The 24,042-nt window shown below is 35.6% G+C and overlaps 3 protein-coding genes across 3 annotated transcripts; 1 reads left to right on the top strand and 2 right to left on the bottom strand.

The window, feature by feature from the left end:
* Positions 1-2,810: 2,810 nt before the first annotated feature.
* Positions 2,811-7,785, bottom strand: LOC118044674 (F-box/LRR-repeat protein At5g63520). The gene is made up of 10 exons (XM_035053093.2): positions 7,525-7,785; positions 7,194-7,304; positions 6,998-7,090; positions 6,784-6,903; positions 6,498-6,599; positions 6,375-6,414; positions 5,671-5,826; positions 5,348-5,535; positions 4,042-4,160; positions 2,811-3,629 (listed from the first exon to the last, which is right to left on the bottom strand). Exons 1-10 carry the CDS (start codon positions 7,729-7,731, stop codon positions 3,173-3,175), a joined length of 1,593 nt encoding a protein of 530 aa, XP_034908984.1. The 5' UTR covers positions 7,732-7,785; the 3' UTR covers positions 2,811-3,172.
* Positions 7,786-8,254: 469 nt separating this feature from the next.
* Positions 8,255-13,456, bottom strand: LOC118044682 (F-box/LRR-repeat protein At5g63520). Its single transcript, XM_035053104.2, has 10 exons — positions 13,009-13,456; positions 11,278-11,385; positions 11,065-11,157; positions 10,840-10,968; positions 10,542-10,640; positions 10,414-10,453; positions 10,104-10,256; positions 9,506-9,684; positions 9,086-9,204; positions 8,255-8,927 (listed from the first exon to the last, which is right to left on the bottom strand). Exons 1-10 carry the CDS (start codon positions 13,258-13,260, stop codon positions 8,468-8,470), a joined length of 1,632 nt encoding a protein of 543 aa, XP_034908995.1. The 5' UTR covers positions 13,261-13,456; the 3' UTR covers positions 8,255-8,467.
* Positions 13,457-15,913: 2,457 nt separating this feature from the next.
* Positions 15,914-22,067, top strand: LOC118044841 (uncharacterized). Its single transcript, XM_035053325.1, has 6 exons — positions 15,914-17,899; positions 18,020-18,617; positions 19,082-19,953; positions 20,206-20,266; positions 20,633-21,462; positions 21,609-22,067. Exons 1-6 carry the CDS (start codon positions 15,914-15,916, stop codon positions 22,065-22,067), a joined length of 4,806 nt encoding a protein of 1,601 aa, XP_034909216.1.
* The last annotated feature ends 1,975 nt before the right edge of the window (positions 22,068-24,042 follow it).

Below are 24,042 nucleotides of genomic sequence, written 5' to 3' on the forward strand. Positions count from 1 at the left end.
AAATTAAAAATTAATTTTGTTAAATAAAATTTTAGGTTGCAATTATAAAAAAAAAATGAAAAGAACAATACCAAAAAAAAAAAAAAACATACTTCATTTTCATTTTGGTAAGGAAAACTTCTATTTGGTCCTTAAAATTTTAATTTATATATTTATTTTTTCCTTATTTTTTTTTATAATTTATAGTTAAGTTTCCAAACTTTATTTTTTTCAAGCTCCTATCCCTAAATGTTGAGAGAGAAAATTGTTAGAAAATTTTAAAGAGATAAAAAGTGATTAAATGGTAATATTTTAGCCACAAAAAATAGTAATGAGTTTTTGTTTGTGAGGATGATAAATCAGGCAAAAAGGTAATCCTAGTCTAGAGAGTAGGGATAGATATCTACAGAAATCGGTTTGTCGTGGAGCAGGAGCGGTAAAATTCTGGTACTGTTCAAAGGAGAAGAAAACAAAAGAACCCCAAATGCCAATCTAAGTCTTTGAATCCATAACTTGTTCAAAACATAAACTAAAGAGTGCCAGATTTATCATTTGTATATGTAGCTTGTGTTAGCAAATCATGGAACCAAGCTTGCCATCGAATCCTCTCCAAACCAAAGCTTGCTTCGGCCTTTTCTCTTGATCCAGACGAAAAAGGTTTTTGGGTGTTCTTAGAAGAACCAAGAATGATCATATATTTAGTGTAAAGTATCTTTCTTGAATTCGATTTAATTTTGAGTTTTCTTGATGGTTTCAATAGTTTGCATTAGAAAAGGTCTTTAAAAAAATCAGGGAAAGATCATATCTATCCTTAGCGCAAACTCTCTTAACTTGAAGTGGATACTTTTCTTTTTTGTGTTTTGATGACCTGAATAGATTTTGTTAGAACTTAGAAGGGGATTATTGGATCTATAAATAATCAATAAAATTTTATAGTTTCATTAGAAAGTCTCTTATTTTGAATAGTTTATTTGTTTGTGTCTTCTATTATCAAATAAATTGGAGTAGATGAGATAATCGATAACGTTTTCTCATATATTGTCTTCAAGAGGTGCAGCGTGATGGCAAAAGCCTTGAAATCTGCATAGCAGATTTTAAGTTCGAGTCAAAACGAGCACTTCTTGTAAGAGTCTGGGACAGCCGGAGTTTTACTCACTTACCTGGAGCCACAAAGTGCGCTTTCCGAGGGGTGAGATTTTCTCGAATCCAAATAAAAAAAAAGTTTTCTCATTTATTATTAGATCTTTTTTTTTTTTTGTGATTGGAAAATTAAGGTTAGAATTTTAGGATTTCAAAATTATCTTTTCAACTAATTTTGAAAATATCTCAAAAATATCCTAGAAACTCTAATAAATATATTTTCAACCCCAACCACTCTCAAATCATTCTAAAAAAATAAAAATTAAATGAAAAGTAAAGGAGTTTATGAACCCCTGAACTATTTTTTTTAATATGGTTAAAAAATAACATCATTTTCATTAAACTTCTCTCATAAAAACAAATTCATTGATATCAAAGTCAATATTTTTTGTGGCTAAAGTGGGAACATTCAATCACTTTTTATCTCCTTGAAACTTTCTAACAATTTTCTCTCCCAGCATCTAGGAATAGGAGCTTGAAAAAAATAGCATAGCTTGTTTAAGAGTGTAGTTACGGTTATTTTTTAAAGTGTTTTTCATTCCGAAATGCATCAAAATGATTTTTTTTTATTTTAAAAAAATTATTTTTGAAATCAGCGCATTAAAATGATCAAAACATATAAAAAAAAAATAATTTTTAGAAAAAAAATTGAATTTTTTAGAAACATGGGTTGGTTTGCATTTTCAAACGCTCTCGAAAACAATGGAGTGCTTGAATTTGTATTTGCAATCTGGAAATACATTTTTATATGATTTTTTTTAAAAAAAAATAGGTTGAAGAAAATATTTTTTACTGCAATTTAAAAAAATCAGGTTTAAATATTTAATTAAAATTGTTCCTAGACAGATTTTTTAATGCAAACAAATAAAAAGCATATCTTCATAAATAAAAAACAATTAATTTTAACTTCTACAGTATATTTGATCATTCCAGACAATAGGTCATTTCAGAACAACAGTTCTACAAATGAGGTAATGCATTACGCATTCATTCCATGGTTTCCCAGAAGCAAAAGCAACTTTTGAATTAGAAATTTCACCTTTCCTATGATATCAAAGAGCCATATCTACAGAACATATGAATTATGATAAAGGTCCAATAACTACAATCCTTGGAAACCAACCAGGCTCAGTAATTAGTGACTTTTAGAATAGAGAAATCATGTGTACAGTACAGCACGAACTGATCATAAGTGGCCATAATTACAAACAATTGAGTTTAGCAAAATGGAAAATTCTACCAGATATTTGAGATTATGCATGCTATTTATAAAGCTCCAGTTCAGTAGAACACAAGTTACTCAAGTTTCCAACCACATGAACTAAGCAAATATGGCTGGTAACAGGGTGAGATACTTGATAAGAATAAAGCTAGTTCCAACTGCACCAGAAGTTCAGAGCTAAACAAATTTATGCATATTTGGTCAATTCTGTTCTATACATCTTTTATTTTGATTTTGAAACACCTGTGAATTTCGTGAGTTTCATGTGATAAGAGCAGAAGAAATAACAAAGAATCAAAAACCATGTGGCTAATACATTTATCCTGAAACCCAGAGAAGGAAAAACAACAATTCCTAAAGCTAGGCTCATTTTTCTTAAGCATAGAGCAGGAGATCTATTTTGAATTGAAATATATAATCCTGTTGCATAATTTATCCATTGAAAATAGAAAGATAAGAAACACAAGGCAACACAATTTTTTGATGCTTATTACTAGAACTGTCAAGTTGCAGAAGAGAACAAGGCGCAGTATGGAAAGATCAGAGATCCTTGAATCTAGTGCAACAAAATGATAACTTGATATTACAAAGCAGGGTTGTGCACTGCTCATCCCGGCTTCCCAGATAACATTAGTGCTAGTGGTTTTGGTTGACTGCTGAAGTGAGAATATAATTCATGAAACGTTTAGCTTATGGTTATAAAATAACAACACCAAAAAGACCTGCATATCATATCCTGGCTTTTTCACATAAAAATGCAATCAAGCAGCATAACTACTCAGTCCCAACAACAGAAGTCACTTCTGGTAATCCATCTGGAAGAAGAAATATCTAATGCTCTGGAGGTGCCGGAGTATAAGACACCAGGAGATATGCAGTACTATATACATGCAGGCAGCAATGCAGAGTCCTTTCTTCTGGGCCTTCATCCACATTCAAAACTGAAAAGCCACGCCCAATTTCCCCTCGACAAAATACTCCGGCCATTGGGACCCCAGGAAAATTGTCCAAAAATGGTGAGCTATCAACATTGCAACGTTCAAAGAATGATTCACCACGGCCACAACAAGAGAAAACAAAACCTCCAACAAGCTCCTTGCTACAGACATTATCAGAAACTCCTGCTTGAAGGCAGTTTCTAGAACTCCAATCTAGCTTCAGTTTTCTGAAATTCTTAGAGACTTCATTACATAAAGATAGTGCAGTAGTTGGATCTGAATGGTAAAATTGGAAATAGTCACCAGTTCTGATGCCAACTCCATCAGCAAAAAGGTACTCTTGATCTCCTCTGTTGACAAGGAACCAGTTTGATGAGAAGAGTATATTTGAAAATGGTCTGCAAGTGTGAGCTTTAAACTAAGCGAAAGGAAAAACTCCCACATCCAAATTTATTGTTTGTTATGATTCTAATATTGTTGGTTCTAGCACTTGTGCACACTGCACTAAAGTAAAAAAATTCAATTTTCATCAGCTGTTTTGGTTATAGATTCAGAAACGCTTGAGAGTATAGCATTTCAGTCATTGTGAAGGAATCCAGAGTAAAAAGGAATACAGGAAAATAGTGGATGAATCTCTTAAAGTTTGACAAGGTGAGTGATGAAAGTAACAGACGCTTCATGTTTGATAAATTCTTCCAAGCACATGGTGAATCTGTAAGAAAAAACAAGGCCAATTAAAATTATGAAAGTTAAACATCTCACCCCATAACTCCATGGAAAACCAGGAATGTCATCACTCTTGACTTCTCTGATCCAACAAAGCATTTTCTTTGTTTAGTAACCCCAATGTACAGGTCAGGGCGTCCAATTTGGTTCACCAACTGTCACATATTTATACTTTTGAGAGAGAACAAATGCAATGAAAGGATTAATTCTCTACATTCAATCAAATATAATATAATAAAAGATTAATAACAATGAAACACCACTCAAAAACCAATGTACAATTTTATCTCTTGTCTGGAGCATAGAAAGTAGGCAACTTTCTTTAAGACAATAACATAAATGTCAATGCAAAGCTAAAAACTAAAGAAAACCTATAATTAAAAGCAGAAAAGAAACCTACACTCATCTTGGCAAACAACTTTTAAATGTAAGAACAAGAGCTCTATTATTAACATTTCAGATTATAAGAGTGTATGCAGCAAGAAAAATCTTGTATAGCTTAACTGCTGATCTGCATTGAGAGTAAAATCTAACGTTAATTGAAACACAGTTTAGTACGGATACTACATCATTGTCTAATAAGCACTTCCAATCTGGAAAAAAAAACAATTTTTTAAAATCCTTGTATAACCTTTTAGACATTTAGTTTCCGAAACCAACATTGGACCACTTCAGAAAATAGGCTATTCAGAATAATAGTGAAACAGTATATTTAAGCATCATATTCTTTTTTTTCTTGTTTAACCCGGAAGTGAAATAAGCTTTTGAATTGGAAATTGCAAATATCCTATCATATCAAGGAGCCATCTCCACATCACCAATTTAATATCTATGAATTACGATCATGATGCAGACACTTTGAAACCATAGAAATGGAATAGTTAAAAATAGGTAAATTTGGAATGGAAGGAAACCAAGTGCATAATGCAGTATACATTAATAAAGCAATAATAAATATGATTCCAAGTGACTGACCTTAGCCAAACCAAAACTATACCAGAGAATATGATTTCTATCTCGTTTTCCAACCACATTAATGTAACAGATAGATCATTGTCAGTCAGAGATAACATGATTTGAGGCTGTTAAACTAAGCAAAAGTTTGTGTGTGACTATGCATATGATTCACATAACAGTAAAGTAAAGCCAGTTACTCAATCCCAATTAATTTGAGCACTAAAACAAAAGGAGAGATCTTAAACATCAAAACCTACAAATGTATATTTCTAAACATAGATCTTAAACAAATATCATAAATAGATTATGTAAACACTACAAATAAAATAGGAGTTAAGAAATCACCATAAGCAAAAAAGAATGGGTTTCCAAAAGAAAAACATACCTCATTGTTGATGTCATCCAGAATCCTTTGACCATCTTGAATCTCTTGTTCCCCTTCTCTTCTGGCAGTAAGCAATGTCGTACGACCTGTCTCGGATCCAATATTTCTAACAGAAACGGCCTTGTACCTTGGGCCTATTGCAGAAACACCAGATGATAATGCAGCATGGAATTGGATTTCCCCTGTGCCTGCTCAATAAGTGAGAGCAGCAAAGGTATGAGAGAGCATGTCATGTGATTCGACAATGAAAAGGTCTGTACATTGCCAATCCATTTTAGTTGCAAAAGATGAAATAGCAAAAACAGAGATTAATAAACCGATACCACAAGGTTTGTCTCGATCCCTTGCAAATACAAGAGCAACTGCAGCAGGAAAATATTCACTGCTCCCATAGTCATTTCGGGACTCCACGCCACTTCGGTACAAGAATTGGGCTCTCTCATCACCAACAATGACAGTATCCCTTGACATGGCATGATCTGCAACAGACAACATATTATCAACTTTAAGAAGCAGCATAAGAATTTCTATGTGACAGTTTTTGATGTCTAGCAACACTTTCAAAACCCAGGACAAGAATTAAATAGCCAATTAATTTATCAGTTAAATGGATGTGTTTGCTTAGTCCACTATCTAGTGAGTAACCAAACAGATAGGATTAGTGACAAACTTGTACATTCTTAAATAATTTATTGCTGCAGGTGAGCACGACAAAAGGAATTGTCTCTCATCAACCTCTGAAGACTCTTCCAGAAAAAAAAATAAAAATTGAACAAACAATAGATACAAAAATGCCTTCCTTTTCATAATATTTGGTTTCAGAAATGTATAAAATATGAACCCTCAGATCAACCATGCCAATTAATTGCACAATTCGAATTAGCAGTGTCAGGGGTCCCAAAAGTTAAAATTTGTGTACTCTTTGTTTGCCGAGTTTTCTGAAACAAAACAAGCCTTGTTCTATATTTTCCTATGAACAACAACAAGCACAAGAAGAAAGAGAGTTTCCTTAGTTGAGAAAACTCACGCAGCTTTTCCATGACAGGTTTCTGGTCAGCACCTTCATCCTATAGCAGGACCAAAATCACATCTTAGCAAGAATCTCACTCAATAAAAGGATGTGCAAGCAAGTTGGAAAACATTATCTTACTCCAAACAGTATTATCCCAACAGGTGATGCCCAACCAGATACAGAAGTTGCATGATGCCTAATATTCATCACAAAGTCATCAACCAAAGCCAGTCTATGTACCTGATTTCATATCAGCAGACATAATAAAGATCAGTTAGCTTATTGACAACAAGTTCATATAGCGGCATATGCTACACATCACATGTGGCAAATCAAGCTCACAGCTACAGAACCATTCAACGTAGGGCAATAGAAATGAAGAGTCCTATAGAGAATATCATTTTCCAAACTGAGGTTTAGTTACCTTTCTTGGTTGTAACAGCGGGATGACATCAACTTTTAGTCCAGGTAAAAACCCCACAGTCAAAATGATACCAAAGCATGAATTTGATTCTCCATCAGCCCAATATTCTTCCAACATAACCTACACAAGCACACATTTATTAGAAAGAAGCCAAAAATATAGTCTTTCATATTTCTTAAAAAGAACAAAAGTACTAATCTTTTACAGTGCTGACCTCTCTATGTTCACCAGTAACAACATCTCTTCCCATGATTCCACTTGCACAAGACACAATAATTGGAGTTTGGGAACCAAGTTTTGTTGCTAACTACAACACAAAACCATACAAATCGACTCAGCATCAGATTGACCCAAAACAAGAAAACCAAAAAATGCCCGAAGATAATACTTTGGCTGATGATAAATCTTACAAAATCAAGTTTTTCTCTCAGATCAACTCCACTGCCAATAACATTGGCAATAGCAAAATGAGGTCTAATGGGCTCAGAGAGAACCTTATTGACAACCTCTTCTAGTGCAACCTGTTTGATCATAAAAAACCACAGAGAAAAAAAAAAACCCAATTTCAAGTTAGAGGCTTTATATTACACCGATGATCTTTTCTTGATTTTTTAAAGACCCAACAAGAGTCTTCTAATGCAAAATACTGATATCATCGAAAAAACACAGAAACCCAATTCAAGATAGAGACTTTGCGGTAAAGTTATGATCTTTATTTGGATTTTTGAAGACCCAACAAACCTTTTCGTTTGGATTGAGAGAAAAAGCAGAGGCAAACTTTGGTTTGGAGAGGATTTGATTGCAAATTTGATTCCATGATTTGCTAACGCAAGCTGCTGATGCAAAGGATGAAGCTGGTAGTCTCTTTATTATGTTTTGTACAAGGTCTTCGTTTATGGATGCAAAGCTTGTCATTGTCATTTTGGGTTCTTTCGGTTTCTCCTCCATTGTTGTGTTCTCAGAATTCTCCAGCTGTGGCTGAAAGTAAAAGGCCTTTTAACGACTGGTCATTTGCATCCCATTTAAATTTCTGCTTTGTTCCGCAATACCTGCAAACGACTGGTCTTTCGAATCTGATTAACGTATTTTGTTTTGTTTCTCAATGCATGTAAACGACTTGTCATTTGAACCTATTGAACTACATCTGTTTCAGTACGTTTCATTGCACTGTCGTTGCAAGTGCAACTGTTACTGAGTTGTAGCAAGCAAGTTGCAATGGACAAGGGTCAAGCTACTTTCGAGCCACTTTTCGCGTAGCAAGACAGAACATCCACTTCCACACGTGCACATTCTTGTGTTCTGTCAAAGTAGGTAGATAAGTGTGCGTTAAATTGTGAAGGGCCATGAATTGGCCATAAGAACTAGGAACTAGAGGCTTTTCGCTTCTTCGTAATTCTCAAATTTTCTTTTCCTGAACAATCATGTAATTCTTTAGCTTGAGTGTATTTCAAAGGCAAAACTTTTAGGCAAACCAGATCATATAGAAAAGGAGTAATCCTCTCCAATTTAGTTCCACATTATTATGCATACAAACATCCACTGGATGAAAAACTAAATAACTTGAGCCTAATTATACCGACAACTCCTCTAATGCAACATACTAGCTATCCTGCTAGTCCCAGCGATACATTTGCAATTCTTTTCAGTGTTTCGGAATTGCTTCATGCTTGTCTCCTCATAGATATTAACTCTCTAAAGGTGGTGGAAGATATGACATAACCAAATATATTGTGCTGTAAACATGGACGCAGCATCGAGGGGAGGTTTCGTCATCATATTCTTCGTTCATCAAGCTTTTGGGGCCCCTTCCTATTTCTCCTCTGCAGAATAATCCTGCTACTGGAGCTGTAGGAAAGTTGTTGCAGAATGGGTAGCTATCAACAAAAGTGTCTCCGAAGAATGACTCGCCGCGATGATAACAAGAGAAAATGAAACCACCAAGCACTTCTTCCTTATCGTCCTTGTCAGCTAAATTGCTCAAACGAAGATAATTTTTGCTTTTCAGTTCTGCCTTCAGAGCTAGAAGTTTGTTGAAGGCATGGTCACATGATGATGAAGCAGTAGCCGAATCTGACTGGTAGAATAGGAAGGAATCACCAGTTCTGATGCCGAAACCATTGACAGTAAAGTAATATTCTCCTCCTCTGTTAATGGCCAAGAGAAAACACAATTAATCTACATATTTTCTGCTACTGATGATCAAAGAAATCCTGAACATATAATCTGGACAAGATATCTTCGTTATCGAATAAAAAACAATATGAGACACAGCAGAGATGGAAAAACTGATCACTTATTTTACCCTATGACTTTGTAGAAATCCAAAGATTCTCCTGGTGTAAAAATCCCTGAATCACTGGTGCGTTGAGTTTCTTTGGTGACACCAATGTAAAGATCAGCAAACGTATCTTCTTCCCTAAACTGTAACAGATTCAATTGGTTACTTAAGGAAGAAAATGAGCTCAATAACAATTTAACAATGAGACACTCTCTTTCAAAAGGAAACACTCTACTTTTTAGTTAGATTTACAGTAATCAACCAAGAAATTTCTCGGTTATATGTCTTAAACTCAACAACGAAATCAAGAAAGGAAATCCTTTCGTTGCTTGACTTCTCTAAAATGGTAAAAAAAAGATGATATTTATTTAGAAATCAAAATAGCCATATAAAAAACAGCACAATTATTCAAAAAAAAAAAAAAAAACAAAGAAGAAGGAGAACCAGTTGTTTGATTTCATTTAAAATCGCCCCGGCAGCCATAATGCCATTCTGTCCTTCCAGTCTTGCAAACACACATGAACTCTCTGAATCGTTTGGTACAACACAAACTGCCTTTAGCTTGGGACCAAATGGTAGCACACCTGTTGACTTTGTGACGTGGAATTGAATTTCTCCTAAACCTGCTCAACCCAAAAGGCCAGAAAGGACTCATCAAAACAAATTCATAATCTTAGGCGAAAAGGACAGCAACAGAAAGGTAAAATGATGCGTCTAGCATATTTTGGAAGCTCCAAAAGTATGATACCAGCTACGTCATTTCCAATTTTTTTTTTTTTTAGTTTAACGTGGGTGTCCGGACCAGCTTGTGCGCATCTCGACTAATCCTACGGGCCCTGAAGTTAACGACCATGTAAGCCTCCAGCGGCCATCATATGAGCAACCCAGAGCTTGAATCTGAGACCACAGAGGGAGCAAACCTCTTGGTCTCAAGCTCTTACCATTGGGCCACCACCTAGATGGTTGTCATTTCCAATTTTTAAGTGAAGCACATGGCGTTAGTTACCATAATTTGCTTCAATTCATACAAATCATCAAGTACCTTCAGGCTTGTATCTATCCCTTGCAAATACAAGAGCAACAGCTTGAAAGCAGCATGTATACACGAGTTGATTTAAAGAATCATCCCCAGTTCTGAAAATGAAGTCTGCACTTGCATCGCCTACAATGACTGTTTCTTCTGGCATAGCACAATCTGCTAAGTTGAAATGTTATAAGCTACATGGTACATATGTGAGCTTCGCCACAACTAGAACTTCGAACACCGTACATGTTATTGTTAGCTAGAAATGCTAAAAATGAATGAAACAAGCCACCTTATACCACAAATATGTAACTGGTAAGGTACTTACCCATCTTTGCAACAATAGGTTTCATGTCAGTGGTTTTGTCCTAGACAATCAACAATGGCACATGTTATAGCAACCAAAGAAATTTAATGGAATTTTAATTAAAAGCTTATACAAGGACGCCAACTTACTCCAAACATTATGATCCCAGCAGGGGCTGCACAATCTGAAACAGCAGCTGTGTAATGTAAAATATCCATCACAAATTTGTCAACCAATGTATTGGATCCCTGATGATGGTGAAAAATGTTGTCAGTCTGTAATCCATTTAGTGGACAAACAACAGATAAAAGCTCTCATACTTTTCAAAATCAATGTCATAGCACTTTATGCTTCATTGAGTATGATGGCCAGTATTCCCAAAGCATTATTATATAAGATGGGGGATTCCTGAAGATATTGCTCTCCATTAAGCACAATGAACCTTACCTGTCTCGGTTGTAACAGCGGAATGGTGCCAATTTTGAGTCCAGGTAAAAATCCAACGAGCAGAACTAGTCCTCTTTCAGCTGTATCTGATTCTTGGATATTAGGACCGGAAGTTGTTTCCCATTTTTCCTGCATATTAATTCCATAAGGTTTGGCATCACCACCAGCAGAGATTTTAATTAATTTATATAAACATGCGTGTGAAATCATCAGAAAAACACAAACCTCAAACAGTTCATTAGCAATGCCATCGACACCAATGATTCCACTGGAAACATTGGTAATTATTGGGATTCTTGAACCCAGTTTTTCAATTATCTGCACGAAAGACCATAGGTAATGAAATCAAAATTTTATTCTGATTGGAAGAGAAAAGTGGGAATCTTGAGCATATTAACCAAATACAATAATATGAAAGATTCAGAAGAGAATTATTACCAGCCCATGAGCCAGCTCCAAGTTGAACTCTCTGCTAATGCAGGCAATAGCAAAGTGTGGACGAATAGGCTCAGAGAGAACCTGCTCAATGACCTCTTTCACAGCATCCTGGCATCGTAGCACAAAAACTAGTGAGCTCTATTTGGTTTTGTTTGATAGAACAATGGAGCACAAAGGGAAATCTTGAAGATTTCTATCCACTTCATTTTGGTTAATCTTTGATTTCATTACCATTGTTCTCTTATTCGGTTTCTTAAGACAGCTTTGGTTAGCCGTTACTGTCCAGTTCCAGCCATGCTTGCATGCACGCGCATGCAAGTATGTGCTATCCCCATAAACGCTGACTGAAATTGGACAATCTCATCAGCACATGATTCTTATATTTTTCTTCGATCTGAAGGAACAATACCAATTCCTGCTGCGCGTGCATTAGACGTGACAGCGAATATGTTCTACGGACATATATGCTGACTGAAATTGGACAATCATATCAGCAACAATGAGGTTCCTCGTGTTTCTCCAACCGGACGAACAATTAATACCAATTCCAGTTGCACGTGTATGACACGCAACAGCAAATATGTTCTATATGCTGACTGAAATTGGACAATCTCGCCAGCCACATGGGTTCCTCCCGTTTATCTGACGAAGGAATAATTTTGCTATATATTTTTGTATTTTAAAAGTGTTATTTTATTTTAAAAAAATTTTAATTTTTTTTTAAATTAATTTTTTTTATATTTTCAAATCATTTTGATGCATTGATGTCAAAAATAATTTTTAAAAAATAAAAAAAATATTATTTTAATACATTTCTAAGTTATAAAAAATACTTTAAAAAATTATAATCATATTCTCGAACACTCAATTAATACCAATTTCAATTGCAATATATATATATATATATATATATATATATTCGCGCAATGATAGCATTCTTTTGTTTTATCTGCATAAAAAAACAATTCTAGTTGTAAGTGTCATGCACGTATATACGAATATGTCTGCGAATATATATGCTAACAATATAATTTCTTCTTTTTCTATGTCTAAAAGAACAATTCATGTTGCACGTGTCATGCACATATATACGAATATATTTGTGAGCATATATGTTAATGATTTGATATTTCTTGTTTTCTCTATCTAAAAGAATAATTCTAGTTGTGCGTGTCATGCACGTGTATACAAATATATATGTGAACATATATGCTAACAACATAATTTCTTCTTTTTTCTACGTCTAAAAGAACAATTCATGTTGCACGTGTCATGCACATGTATATGAATATATTTGTGAATATATATGTTAATGATATGATGTTTCTTGTTTTCTCCATCTAAAAGAACAATTTTAGTTGCGCGTGTTATGCACGTGTATATAAGTATGTCTGTGAACATATATGCTAACAATATAATTTCTTTTTTCTCCATCTAAAAAAACAATTTTTCTTGCACGTGTCATGCACATGCATACGAATATATTTGTGAACATATATGTTAATGATATGATTTTTCTTATTTTCTCCGTCTAAAAAAATAATTTCATTTTGCGCGTGTAATGCACGCGAATGCGAATAAGTTTATGTAAACATATATGCTAAATGAAATCGGGCAATCAATATCAAAAACAATAGAATTCCTCTTGTTTTCTCCGACCAAATGGATACGCATACCAATTTCAGAACTGGAATTTAAAAAAAATATATATACGAAAGTGAAACAACTTACATGGAGAGAAGGGTTGAGGGAGAGAGCTGAAGCAAGCTTAGGCCTTTTGAGTATTTGGCTGCATATTTTGTACCAGCGTTTGTTAACGCAGGCAGCATACGCAAAGGTCAAAGCCGGTAACCTTGAGAGTATGTTTTGTACAGTCTCTTCATCCACCAGAGAGAACCCGCTCACCCTTTTTCCTGATAGCTGCGTAGCCATTTGAGTATGTGATATATGTGAAGCCCACGTTTTGTTTTGCATGGAAAACATAGGATTGGTACTGCCTGTTTTATACTTGGTTCGATGGTGTAGCAGTTCAATTTGAAAAAGAACTAATCTCCTCCAAATCCTGTTGCAATTAAGGGCATTAAAGGAGATTGTGATTCTTTTCCTTTATTGGCTTATGGTTTTGGATTCTCTGAATTAAATGGGTTTTGGTGTTTTGTGTCACCAACAGCGCAGCTGTTTTGCTTGTTTAATCTGATTTCATATCCCACTTTAGTATCCATATTCATTGCATTGCTTACTCATATTTTTTACATATTCCTCACAAAGGTAAAGACTAATGAGCATTAATATGGTGGAGGCTGGCTTCCTTTTTATTCCTAAAAATGAACCTATAATAAAAGTTACAAAAGCATTTTCCATGAATTTTTTCAAATGATTTTGGTGTCATTTCGGAGCTAGGGTTAGAAAATTAATGATATTGAATTAAGGTCCATCAATGCATAAAAAACTCCAATCGCTAGTATTCTGGATCTCTCATTAGTTGCATTTGGTCTTCAAACCAACTTTCTCAAGTATCTAGTAGAGTTACTCTTCCTTAAGGCTAGAATATTGTAATCTTTTCTTCCAAACACCCCGTGGAGAAATGATAGTTGCGTATTCTTTTTATACATCAAATTGCTAGAAACTTATTTTAATTAATATGGTTTAAACAAATTATAAGTGAATGAGAAATAAATATTAAATAACTCTTGGTTTTTCTAGATTTAATTTTTGATTTATTACTGCTAATTAAATGTTAATAATAGTAAAAATTAATTCTTATTAATTTTTCAACATTTTAACTCCCAAAATTCACAATAAAAAGAAGGGTGAAATAATAGTTTTCAACTTGAATTTTTTAGATTTTTATACTCTTTCTAACATCATATTTTAATGCTTTCTTCTCATTTAAGCCTTGGTTTTCCTCCAAAATATAGTGTTATTCATTTTGTTGAGAGTTGTTTAAGTTTTATATTTTTTTGGTTCAAAGATCTTCTTTAAAAATACATCTAAACCAATGTGGTGATGTTGTAATCTTGAAAATTATATTATAGACATCCTAGACAAGTGAGAAGCAATAAAGTTTTAAAAATAAATAATTCATTATTGTCAACAACAAAAGTCTCATTATTTTAAAATGCTTCAGCAAGTAAATATCTTTTTGTATTTTAATTTAAACATAAATATTTTTATTGTTAGTATGTCTGCTAGGACTTTGAATTAATAGCAATTTTAGTTTGAATATATACTTAGTATGCATGCTAGTGTTCTATTATTATATTTGAGTTGAAAGCATGTTTGATATGGGTTATTATTTTACATGCTTATAAATTTAAATTTGTATGAACTCTAAGCTTTTCTTAAAAATATTCTTATATTTGACATGTCTTGTTATGATAAATTAAACATTATTGTTTACTAGTCGAATATATTTACAAACTTTAGACCTACATAAACCTCACTATGATCCCCTAACATATTACCTAATTATTAATCTCAACAACTTACTTCTTTATTGACTTTGATCCAAATCTATTTAGAAATTAGATAGTATTGACCAATTCCAAGACCAAAATACAAGTAAAAAAACACATGTTTTGTTCATGAAAAGATAACATTGTCTAATTTTAAATAGATTTGAAACAAACTTTAGGACAAATACCTTTCCCAAACAAATTAATTGATTTTACATGACCTTGAAATTGAGGTAAGTTAGGGAAATAAATTTATGTATAGATCCCAATATCAATCATCATAGTTACAAACTTATTACATCCTAAATTTTATCATAAAAAAAAAAAAACAACAACAACAACAACAAGATCCTAATGTGTTAATTAGTTTATTAGAGGTGATATACCAGGTTCTAGCAAGTTCATAAATGTCAAGGTAGTAAAACTGTATAGATTCAAGGAAATATACCAGAAATGAATTTTCCCATACAAGAAATAGATTTCTTTGACAATGGCATTATCTATGCTAACAAAACTATGATTTCTTATATATGAAATAGAGAAGTTGTTTTTTGTTTTGAATACAGTTGTTCTTTAGACATATTGAGTTAGTTATCAATATGTAATTTGTGTTGAGTCTTTATACTTTAACATAGATCAAGCACAAAAGCCTCAATCCATTATAGTATTGAAGGAGGCTATGTGGAATTTTGACATCTACAATTTGTTTCCCTTGGCATCTACTGCATCCGAGCAACATGTCATTATAGATCAGTCATCATGCATGTTTTGTTTGTCGTTTATCACAATAGTCAACTTGTATAACAACTCAAAAGAATTGATCGTATATTTCAATTATAATTATTTAGACTGAATTGACTAGAACTTTATTAAACAATAGAAAAGTTTATTACAATAAGGATTGAATTGAAATTAAAGAAAAATTTAGATGACCAATTTGAGGTGGCTGGGCCTCCAAAGACTAATCTAAGAATTGCCAAACTTCATGATTATTAAATTTGAAACATAATAGGTTTGTGTATATAAAAATATCCCAGAATTTACCAAATATACAGGCTTAGAGTGCCCAAACACACACCTACGATCTTACTGCAACAAGATGGCTGAAGTGATCCATAATGATCAAAATGCTGATATATTTTTTTCAGGATAGTCTATCAGGCTCTGCTTTAAATTGGTATATGAGGTTGGAAACTGTTAAAATTAAGACATGGAAAGATTTGGTGGAGGCTTTCCTCAAACAGTATAAATTTAACCTGGAAATAGCCCCAGATCGAACAAGCTTGATGTCCATGGAAAAGAGAAGCCAAGAGTCAGTCAGGGTGTATGCACAAAGATGGCGAGATGAGGCGACACATGTCCAACCTCCTTTAATCGAAACAGAGATGGTGACTTTATTTGCTAACACTTTTAAAGCACCTTACTATGAGCATTTGATGGGCAGCTCATCTCAACATTTTTATGATGTTGTACGAGTAGCAGAGAGAATAGAACAAGGCATTAAAGCCGGGCGCATACCGGAGCCTCTAGAGAAAAAGGGATTTTCTGGAAGAAGAAGAGAAGGAGATGTTAACAACTTAGAGGGAGGGTATAAAGGCAAAAGAGTAAATTACCCAAACCCAGAAACATCTACCCCCCAATTCACCAACATGAACTTTCCCAAACCCTTGCCTCCAAATCCAACCAACAGAATAAATTACCCACCTAATATCCAAAACAACTATCAAAAGCCATATACCAGATATACTTCTGAGCAATTACCTCCATTACCAATGCCTTTAAAAGATTTATACGCTAAATTGCTAAGTATTGGGCAAATAACCCCAATCCATCTACCGCAAATCCAACCGCCTTTTCCTATGTGGTACAAGCCAGAACTCGCTTGCGAATACCATGCCGGTAATTCTGGGCACGCAATTGAAACTTGCTACGCTTTTAAAAGGAAGTTGTTAGAACTCATCAAGATGGGGTGGGTATCATTTGAAGATCCACCTAATGTCATTTCAAATCCATTGCCTAAACATACTGGTAGTAGTTCTGGAGTGGGCATGATAGAGATTGGCAATCAAGGCCAAATGTTGAAGGTATCCATGAAGAGGTTATACGATATGTTGTTACAATCAGGATTCCTAAACATAAGCACTACATGTCAATTGGGAAGTGATAACTATTGTGAGTTCCACAGGATGGAGGGACATCATATCGAAGATTGTGTCAAGTTTCGCCAGAAGGTTGCAAAGATGCTACTCATGGGAGAATTGAGACTCGAAACCCTGGGGGGCAACCAGGAGGTGAGTATGATGGAAGGCCAAGATAAATTGTCAGAGGTCTGTAGAGTTCAACCTTTGGCTAATGGGTTCGCAAGGCTGATCTTGACTAAACCTTCCTTTACCAAAGGAGATCACAGTGCAATGCCATATAACTATGTTTGTACCTCGAACATTCAAGCCCCTCTCCCTTTATTTTATTCTGAGGTTAGTGGGCTAACACGGAGTGGCCGCTGTTTTACACCTGAAGAGTTGAAGAAGGCCAAAGGTAAAGAAATGGTGGATCTTGATAAAGAAGTAGAGGTGAATGAGCCAGTAACAGAGAAGGAGTCAAATGAATTTCTAAAGTTGATCAAGCATAGTGAGTATTGCATAGTGGATCAACTCAAAAAGACTCCAGCAAGGATATCTCTCATGTCCTTGATACTAAGCTCGGAGCCTCATCGAAATGCTTTACAAAAGGTACTGAACGAGGCATATGTCCCCCAGGACATTGAACAAAAAACCATGGAGCATTTGGTAGGGAGGATCCACGCTTCAAATTACCTATATTTCACGGCTGACGAACTAAGTGCTGAAGGAACTGGGCATAACAAGCCATTGTATATCACCGTGAAATGCAAAGATTTCCTTATTGGAAAGGTGCTTGTTGATAACGGCTCGGCTCTTAATGTATTGCCCAAATATATGCTTAAAGAAATGCCAGTTGATGAATCTCATCTAAAGCCTAGCACTATGATGGCACGAGCATATGATGGCTCACCTAGACCAGTCATTGGGAATTTAGAGGTTGAGCTGTATGTGGGTCCACAAATGTTCGTAACCACATTCCAAGTTATGGATATCCACCCTTCTTATAGTATGTTACTCGGAAGGCCTTGGATTCATACAGCTGGAGCAGTACCTTCCTCATTACACCAGTGTTTGAAATATATCATGAACGGGATGTTGGTAACCGTCAAAGCAGAGGAAACAATCTCCATGGTAAAGAATGTGACCATACCCTTTCTGGAGGCATAGGATTGCACGGATGAGAATCTTCATGCCTTTGAGATTGTAAACACTGAGTGGGTACCTGAAAGCACAGTGCTAAGAAAGCCGAAGATATCAACAGCAGCAAAGATGGTCGTTCGATGTTTCTTGGAACATGGAATCCCATTCCAATATGACCCTATCACGGGAATACCAAAAAGGATTAAGCCAATCACAATGAGAGCTGTTGACCAAAGATTTGGGCTGGGATATAAGCCTAAGAAGGAGGATCATCGTTGGGCTGCCAATAAACGAAGAGAACGAAGAATGGCTAGAATCGAGGGAAGGGAGCCTGAAGAAGAAGAAATGGAAATCCCTCCACTGATGGTTTCTTTCCCAAAGGCAGCATATGTGATGCAACCAGATAACCGAGCAGAAGATGATATTCAAAGGATGGCAACTATGAGCATCAACACCTTGGAAGATGATAAGGAGGAAGGAAGTGGCACAAAAACAATAGTTGAAATGGAAGATGAAGTGCTACCACAACTGACTGTTGAAATGGAAGATGAAATGCTACCACAACTGACTGTGCATATTCTAGAAGAACTCCCCACTAAGACTTTTGTGCGAAGGTTGGCTGAAGGTGAAAAGTTTCAAAATTGGGTGACCCAAGAAGCTCCGCTAGTATTTAAAATGTAAACCCCTTGTGCTTGCCTTCATATGCTTTTGTTTGTTTATTTGTTTTTGTCATTTTAGTTGATAATCAAGGCTCATGATGTCAACTAGATTTTGTCTTTATCAGTGATCCCACTTTTATCATAATCAAGGAGATCATACTTTTTCTACATTCATCTGTCATTGTTTCTCTCTCTCTCTTCTCGCTTTTACATCAAACATTTTCCGCTTTCAGGAATCCTGAAAGCGAATCTTCCACAACATCACATACATTTAATATCAAGAATGAATGGCCAAACTTTAACGAACATGTGACCATGATGGAAGAAGAAGAAGGGGATGAAAATCATATCAAAGAATTCACAAAACTAGTAGAGCAACATGAAAAAACATGGGAACCTGCTGCTGAAGAACTTAAAATCATAAATGTAGGTTGTGATCAGTTTAAAAAAGAATTGAAAATAGGGACACTGATTACGCCTAAGCAAACGGTGGAGTTAAGTGCTTTACTACATGAGTACTCAGATGTTTTTGCTTGGTCTTACAAGGATATGCCTGGTTTGAACACAAATATCGTGGTACATAAGATCCCATTAGAGGAAGGGTGTAAACCAGTCAAACAGAAGTTGAGAAGAGCACACCCGGAGACATGGATCAAAGTGAAAGCGGAACTTGAGAAACAATGGAATGCTGGATTCTTAGAAGTTGTTACATACCCGCAGTGGGTATCCAACATTGTTGTCGTACCAAAGAAGGAAGGGAAAATTAGGGTTTGTGTGGACTTCCGGGATTTGAACAAAGCTAGCCCTAAAGATGATTTTCCACTACCTCACATAGATATTTTAGTGGACAATACTGCCCGTAGTTCCACTTATTCCTTTATGGATGGTTTCTCAGGATACAACCAGATAAAGATGGCTATAGAAGACAGGGCAAAAACAACGTTTGTCACCCCTTGGGGAACCTATTGCTACAAGGTTATGCCGTTCGGTTTGAAAAACGCAGGTGCCACCTATCAAAGAGCTATGGTGACTTTATTCCATGATATGATGCATAAAGAAATCGAGGTGTATGTAGATGATATGATTGCCAAGTCAAAAGAGGGAGAAGATCATGTCAAGGTGTTGAGGAAGTTATTTGAGAGATTGAGAAAGTATGAATTAAGACTCAACCCTGCAAAATGCTCATTTGGGGTTAAGTCCGGCAAGCTGCTGGGATTTGTAGTCAGTGGTAAAGGTATAGAGGTGGATCCTGATAAAACAAAAGCTATCCAATCCATGCCAACCCCAAAGTCAGAGAAAGAGGTGAGGGGATTTTTGGGCAGGCTGAACTTTATTGCCCGATTCATCGCCCAACTAACTACAACATGTGAACCTATCTTCCGACTGCTGAGGAAAAAGAATCCTGGGACTTGGAATGAGGAGTGTGAAGAGGCTTTCAATAAAATCAAGCGTTATTTGCAAAATCCACCTTTGCTTGTGCCTCCTACGTTAGGAAGGCCTTTACTTTTGTATCTGACAGTGACAGAAACGGCTATGGGATGTGTACTTGGACAGCATAATGAAACCGGGAGGAAAGAAAGGGCTATCTATTATCTAAGTAAAAAGTTCACTGAATGTGAGTCTAGATACACGGTAATAGAAAAACTATGTTGTGCATTGGGATGGGCAGCAAAACGATTACGACATTATATGTTATATCACACCACTTGGTTAATTTCAAAAGTGGATCCATTGAGGTACATATGTAACAAGCCCTATCTCTCCAGCCGAATTGCAAGGTGGCAGGTTTTGCTATCTGAGTATGATATCGTATATATGACACGAAAAGCTGTGAAAGGGAGCGTGATTGCTGACCACTTAGCTGATAATGCTATTGCAGATTACGAGCCACTGGATTTTGATTTCCCGGATGAAAATTTATTATCAATAGAGAGAGAAGAAGAGATGACAGATTGGTGGACTATGTTTTTTGACGGAGCAGTGAATGTATATGGTAATGGGGCCGGTGCAGTGATAGTCTCTCCTGATCAAAAGTTGTATCCAGTTTCAGTTAAATTGCATTTTGAATGCACCAACAATACAGCTGAATATGAAGCTTGCATTCTTGGTTTAGAAGATGCATTAGAGATGAAGATTAAAAAGCTGGATGTATATGGTGACTCAATGTTGATTATCTGTCAGGTGACGGGAGAATGGCAAACCAAGGAAGAAAAGTTAAAGCCTTACCAGGAATATTTGTCCTCATTATTAGGCAACTTTGAAGAGATAAAGTTCACTCACTTGGGAAGAGAAGGGAACCATTTTGCAGATGCTTTGGCTACTTTAGTTGCTATGGCTACCATTGATCTCGGGCATAGAGTACAACCAGTACACATCGACATTAGAAATAATCCAGCTTATTGTTACTCCATTGAAGAAGAAATAGATGGGAAGCCTTGGTATTACGATATCAAGAACTTCGTGCAAAAGCAAGAATATCCAGAGGAAGCTTCGAAGACGGATAAGAAGACCCTAAGGAGATTGGCTATGAGTTTTTATCTAGATGGAGAGATTCTGTATAAAAAATCATTTGATGGAACCTTGCTAAGGTGTTTAATGTGCCAACAGATGCTAGAAAGGCTTTGCAGGAGGTTCATGAAGGGATTTGCTCAACTCATGCTAGTGGACATATTGATGGCAAGGAAAATACAAAGGGCTGGTTATTTCTGGATGACATTAGAGAAAGACTGCATTGACTACGTTAAAACATGTCACAAGTGCCAGGTGCATAGTGATAAAGTCAACGCACCTCCAACCCCTTTGTTCAATCTGGTATCTCCCTGGCCATTTGCAATGTGGGACTTGATGTAATCGGGCCTGTTAACCCAAAAGCCAGCAATGGGCATAGATTCATCCTTGTAGCCATTGATTATTTTACGAAATGGGTAGAAGCCTGTTCATATGCTCATGTGACTCAGAAAGTGGTAAAGAGGTTCATAGAGAAAGACTTGATTTGTCGTTATGGGGTGCCAGAAAAGATAGTAACTGATAATGCTCAGAATTTCAATGGCAAAATGATAGCAGAGCTTTGTACTAAATGGAAGATCAAACATTCAAATTCCTCACCATATAGGCCAAAGATGAATGGGGCCGTGGAAGCAGCCAATAAGAACATCAAGAAAATCGTTCAAAAAATGGTAGTCACCTATAAAGATTGGCATGAAATGTTGCCATTTGCTCTCCACGCATATCGTACTACAATAAGAACCTCGACCGGAGCAACCCCATATTCGTTGGTATATGGAATGGAGGCAGTAATGCCATTGGAAGTTGACATCCCATCATTAAGGGTGTTGATAGATTCAGAGTTACAAGAGGCTGATTGGGCCAAAGTGAGATATGAACAGTTAAACTTGATAAGTGATAAAGGAGGATAACCGCAATCTGTCATCACCAGCTTTATCAGAAAAGGATGGCCAAGGCATATGACAAGAAAGTTAGACCTCGTGTGTTCAAAGAAGGAGATCTAGTGCTGAAGAAATTATTGTCTCTGCCAGGAGAAGATTGCAGCAAGTGGGCTCCAAATTATGAAGGTCCCTATGTCGTAAGGAAGGCTTTCTCAGGAGGAGCTCTGACATTGTCCAGAATGGATGGAGAAGATCTACCCAGACCTGTGAATTCTGACTCTGTAAAGAGATATTATGTCTAAATGTGTTCAGTTTTCTCCTGAAATCAATAAAGTAAAGTTTGGCCATGATTTCTTTGTATAAAGAACCCTGTCGTTTCATTTGATCTCACCTTACTCAGATTGTGCATCTTAACAGAATTGATTTTGTGCATGATTATAAAAAATGCATCATATAGTGCTCAAAGATGAACTTTAAGCAGTTCCTATTAAAGAAGTGACCAAACCGAAAAAAACCTCAAAGCTGACCCTGAGATAAAACTTTGTCTCCACTAGCATTGCTGGATTTGCATGGATGAATGGTTAGATCCTACATATTTTCCTGGGATAAGAACAAGGTTTATCAAACTTAACAATGTCGTTTTGAGATGAGGAAAGGCCATCTTTGTCATCCATTCACGTTTCTAAATAATTTCATCCTTCGTAATCCCTATTTTGAGCTAGATCGTTTTTTTTATCACAACCCTGACTAGGATCACCCCACACTGGGGGCAAATAAGAGGTATTGAGAAGACACTCAGAATCAATAGGAAAGGGGAGGGTTCAAGACAAAGATTAACGATGAAAAAAAAAAAAAAAAAAAAAAAAGAAGGAGAGAGACCGACTAGAGGGTAGAAAAGATTGATACTAATATCGAACCCAAGACTATCCAAACAAAGCAGTGAAAAGGGATGCTAGAATTGAACATGTAATATTTGGTCTCTTTTTATCATCCAGACAAAGCAGTGAAAATAGCTGAGGAGATTTGGTTATGTCTCAGTTAGCAGACACAACAAGGGCACTAAAGGCAACATTCTGAAAAAAAAGAGAAGAATTACAAACTTTGGGTTTTGGTATCAAGAACAAACTCTCCAAATGACTTTCCTAGAATCAATACATATACCAGAAATATGTTTGCTGAATAAGTTGATCCTAGATCATTAAAACCCTTAAACACTTTTTGAGACCATGAAATTCTTTTTTCATACACCATAACTATAGCCTACATTACAAGCCGTTAAAAGTCCTTTCTAATCAAGCGCATGTAACTTGGTTTGATAAACTTTGATCTCATGACCCACATGGTTTGATATAGTATGGAAATTTGTTGTGCTCTGTGCAAAACAAACAATGCTAGTATGAGACATTTGCTTTTTATATATACAGCTTTTTCAAGTCTATGCTTGAACCCTTTTCAAAAGATTAAGCAGAAGGTCACTTTTGAAAATATAAAAACGAAGAGCTTAACCTAAAGACAACATCCTAAAACCCAAGAAAACTAGTATTGGGAATTGCTTAAACAAGTCTTTAGTGTGTATGTTGACAATACTTGTAGTCATGAAACAAGTTCAAGTTTGTTTCGTGTTGTTAAAGATTCCTTTTCTTTAGGCAACCCTATCCTTTATTTCATACAAAGAAAAAAACAAAAAAAAAAAAAAAAACAAAAAAAACAAAAAAAAAAACAACTGAAAAAAAAACACAACCAAAAAAAACAACAGCCCTTTATTTTGAGAAAGACAAATAAAACATTGGCAAAAAGAAGGTGATGGGGCGCCTAGTGAAGAAGTGGAGATTTTCTTCCTTGAAATATAATGGATAAGAGAAAGACTGTGCAAGGAAACACATACCAGCAACGGATTGCAAAAAACACAAGACAAGCTCATACAAAGGAAAGGGTTTTACGAAACTTCAGGGACCTATGTTTCAATTTTAGGTAAGGGTGCATGCATTATCATTACATTTTAGAC

This window comes from Populus alba, chromosome 12 (assembly GCF_005239225.2).
Source record: "Populus alba chromosome 12, ASM523922v2, whole genome shotgun sequence".
NCBI classification, from domain to species: domain Eukaryota; kingdom Viridiplantae; phylum Streptophyta; class Magnoliopsida; order Malpighiales; family Salicaceae; genus Populus; species Populus alba.

Coding starts and splice junctions, on each gene's coding strand:
- LOC118044674 (XM_035053093.2), bottom strand. CDS start 7,731: ATGGAGGAGAAACCGAAAGAACCCAAAATGACAATGACAAGCTTTGCA. Junction 4,161..5,347: donor TGGATGACATCAACAATGAG/GTATGTTTTTCT, acceptor AATATGTGACAG/TTGGTGAACCAAATTGGACG. Junction 3,630..4,041: donor GTTTTCCATGGAGTTATGGG/GTGAGATGTTTA, acceptor CCTTGTCAACAG/AGGAGATCAAGAGTACCTTT.
- LOC118044682 (XM_035053104.2), bottom strand. CDS start 13,260: ATGTTTTCCATGCAAAACAAAACGTGGGCTTCACATATATCACATACT. Junction 9,685..10,103: donor GGATAGATACAAGCCTGAAG/GTACTTGATGAT, acceptor TGGGTTGAGCAG/GTTTAGGAGAAATTCAATTC. Junction 8,928..9,085: donor GATTTCTACAAAGTCATAGG/GTAAAATAAGTG, acceptor GGCCATTAACAG/AGGAGGAGAATATTACTTTA.
- LOC118044841 (XM_035053325.1), top strand. CDS start 15,914: ATGAGGTTGGAAACTGTTAAAATTAAGACATGGAAAGATTTGGTGGAG. Junction 17,900..18,019: donor GGATTCATACAGCTGGAGCA/GTACCTTCCTCA, acceptor CTGGAGGCATAG/GATTGCACGGATGAGAATCT. Junction 21,463..21,608: donor CAACCCCTTTGTTCAATCTG/GTATCTCCCTGG, acceptor CATGTGACTCAG/AAAGTGGTAAAGAGGTTCAT.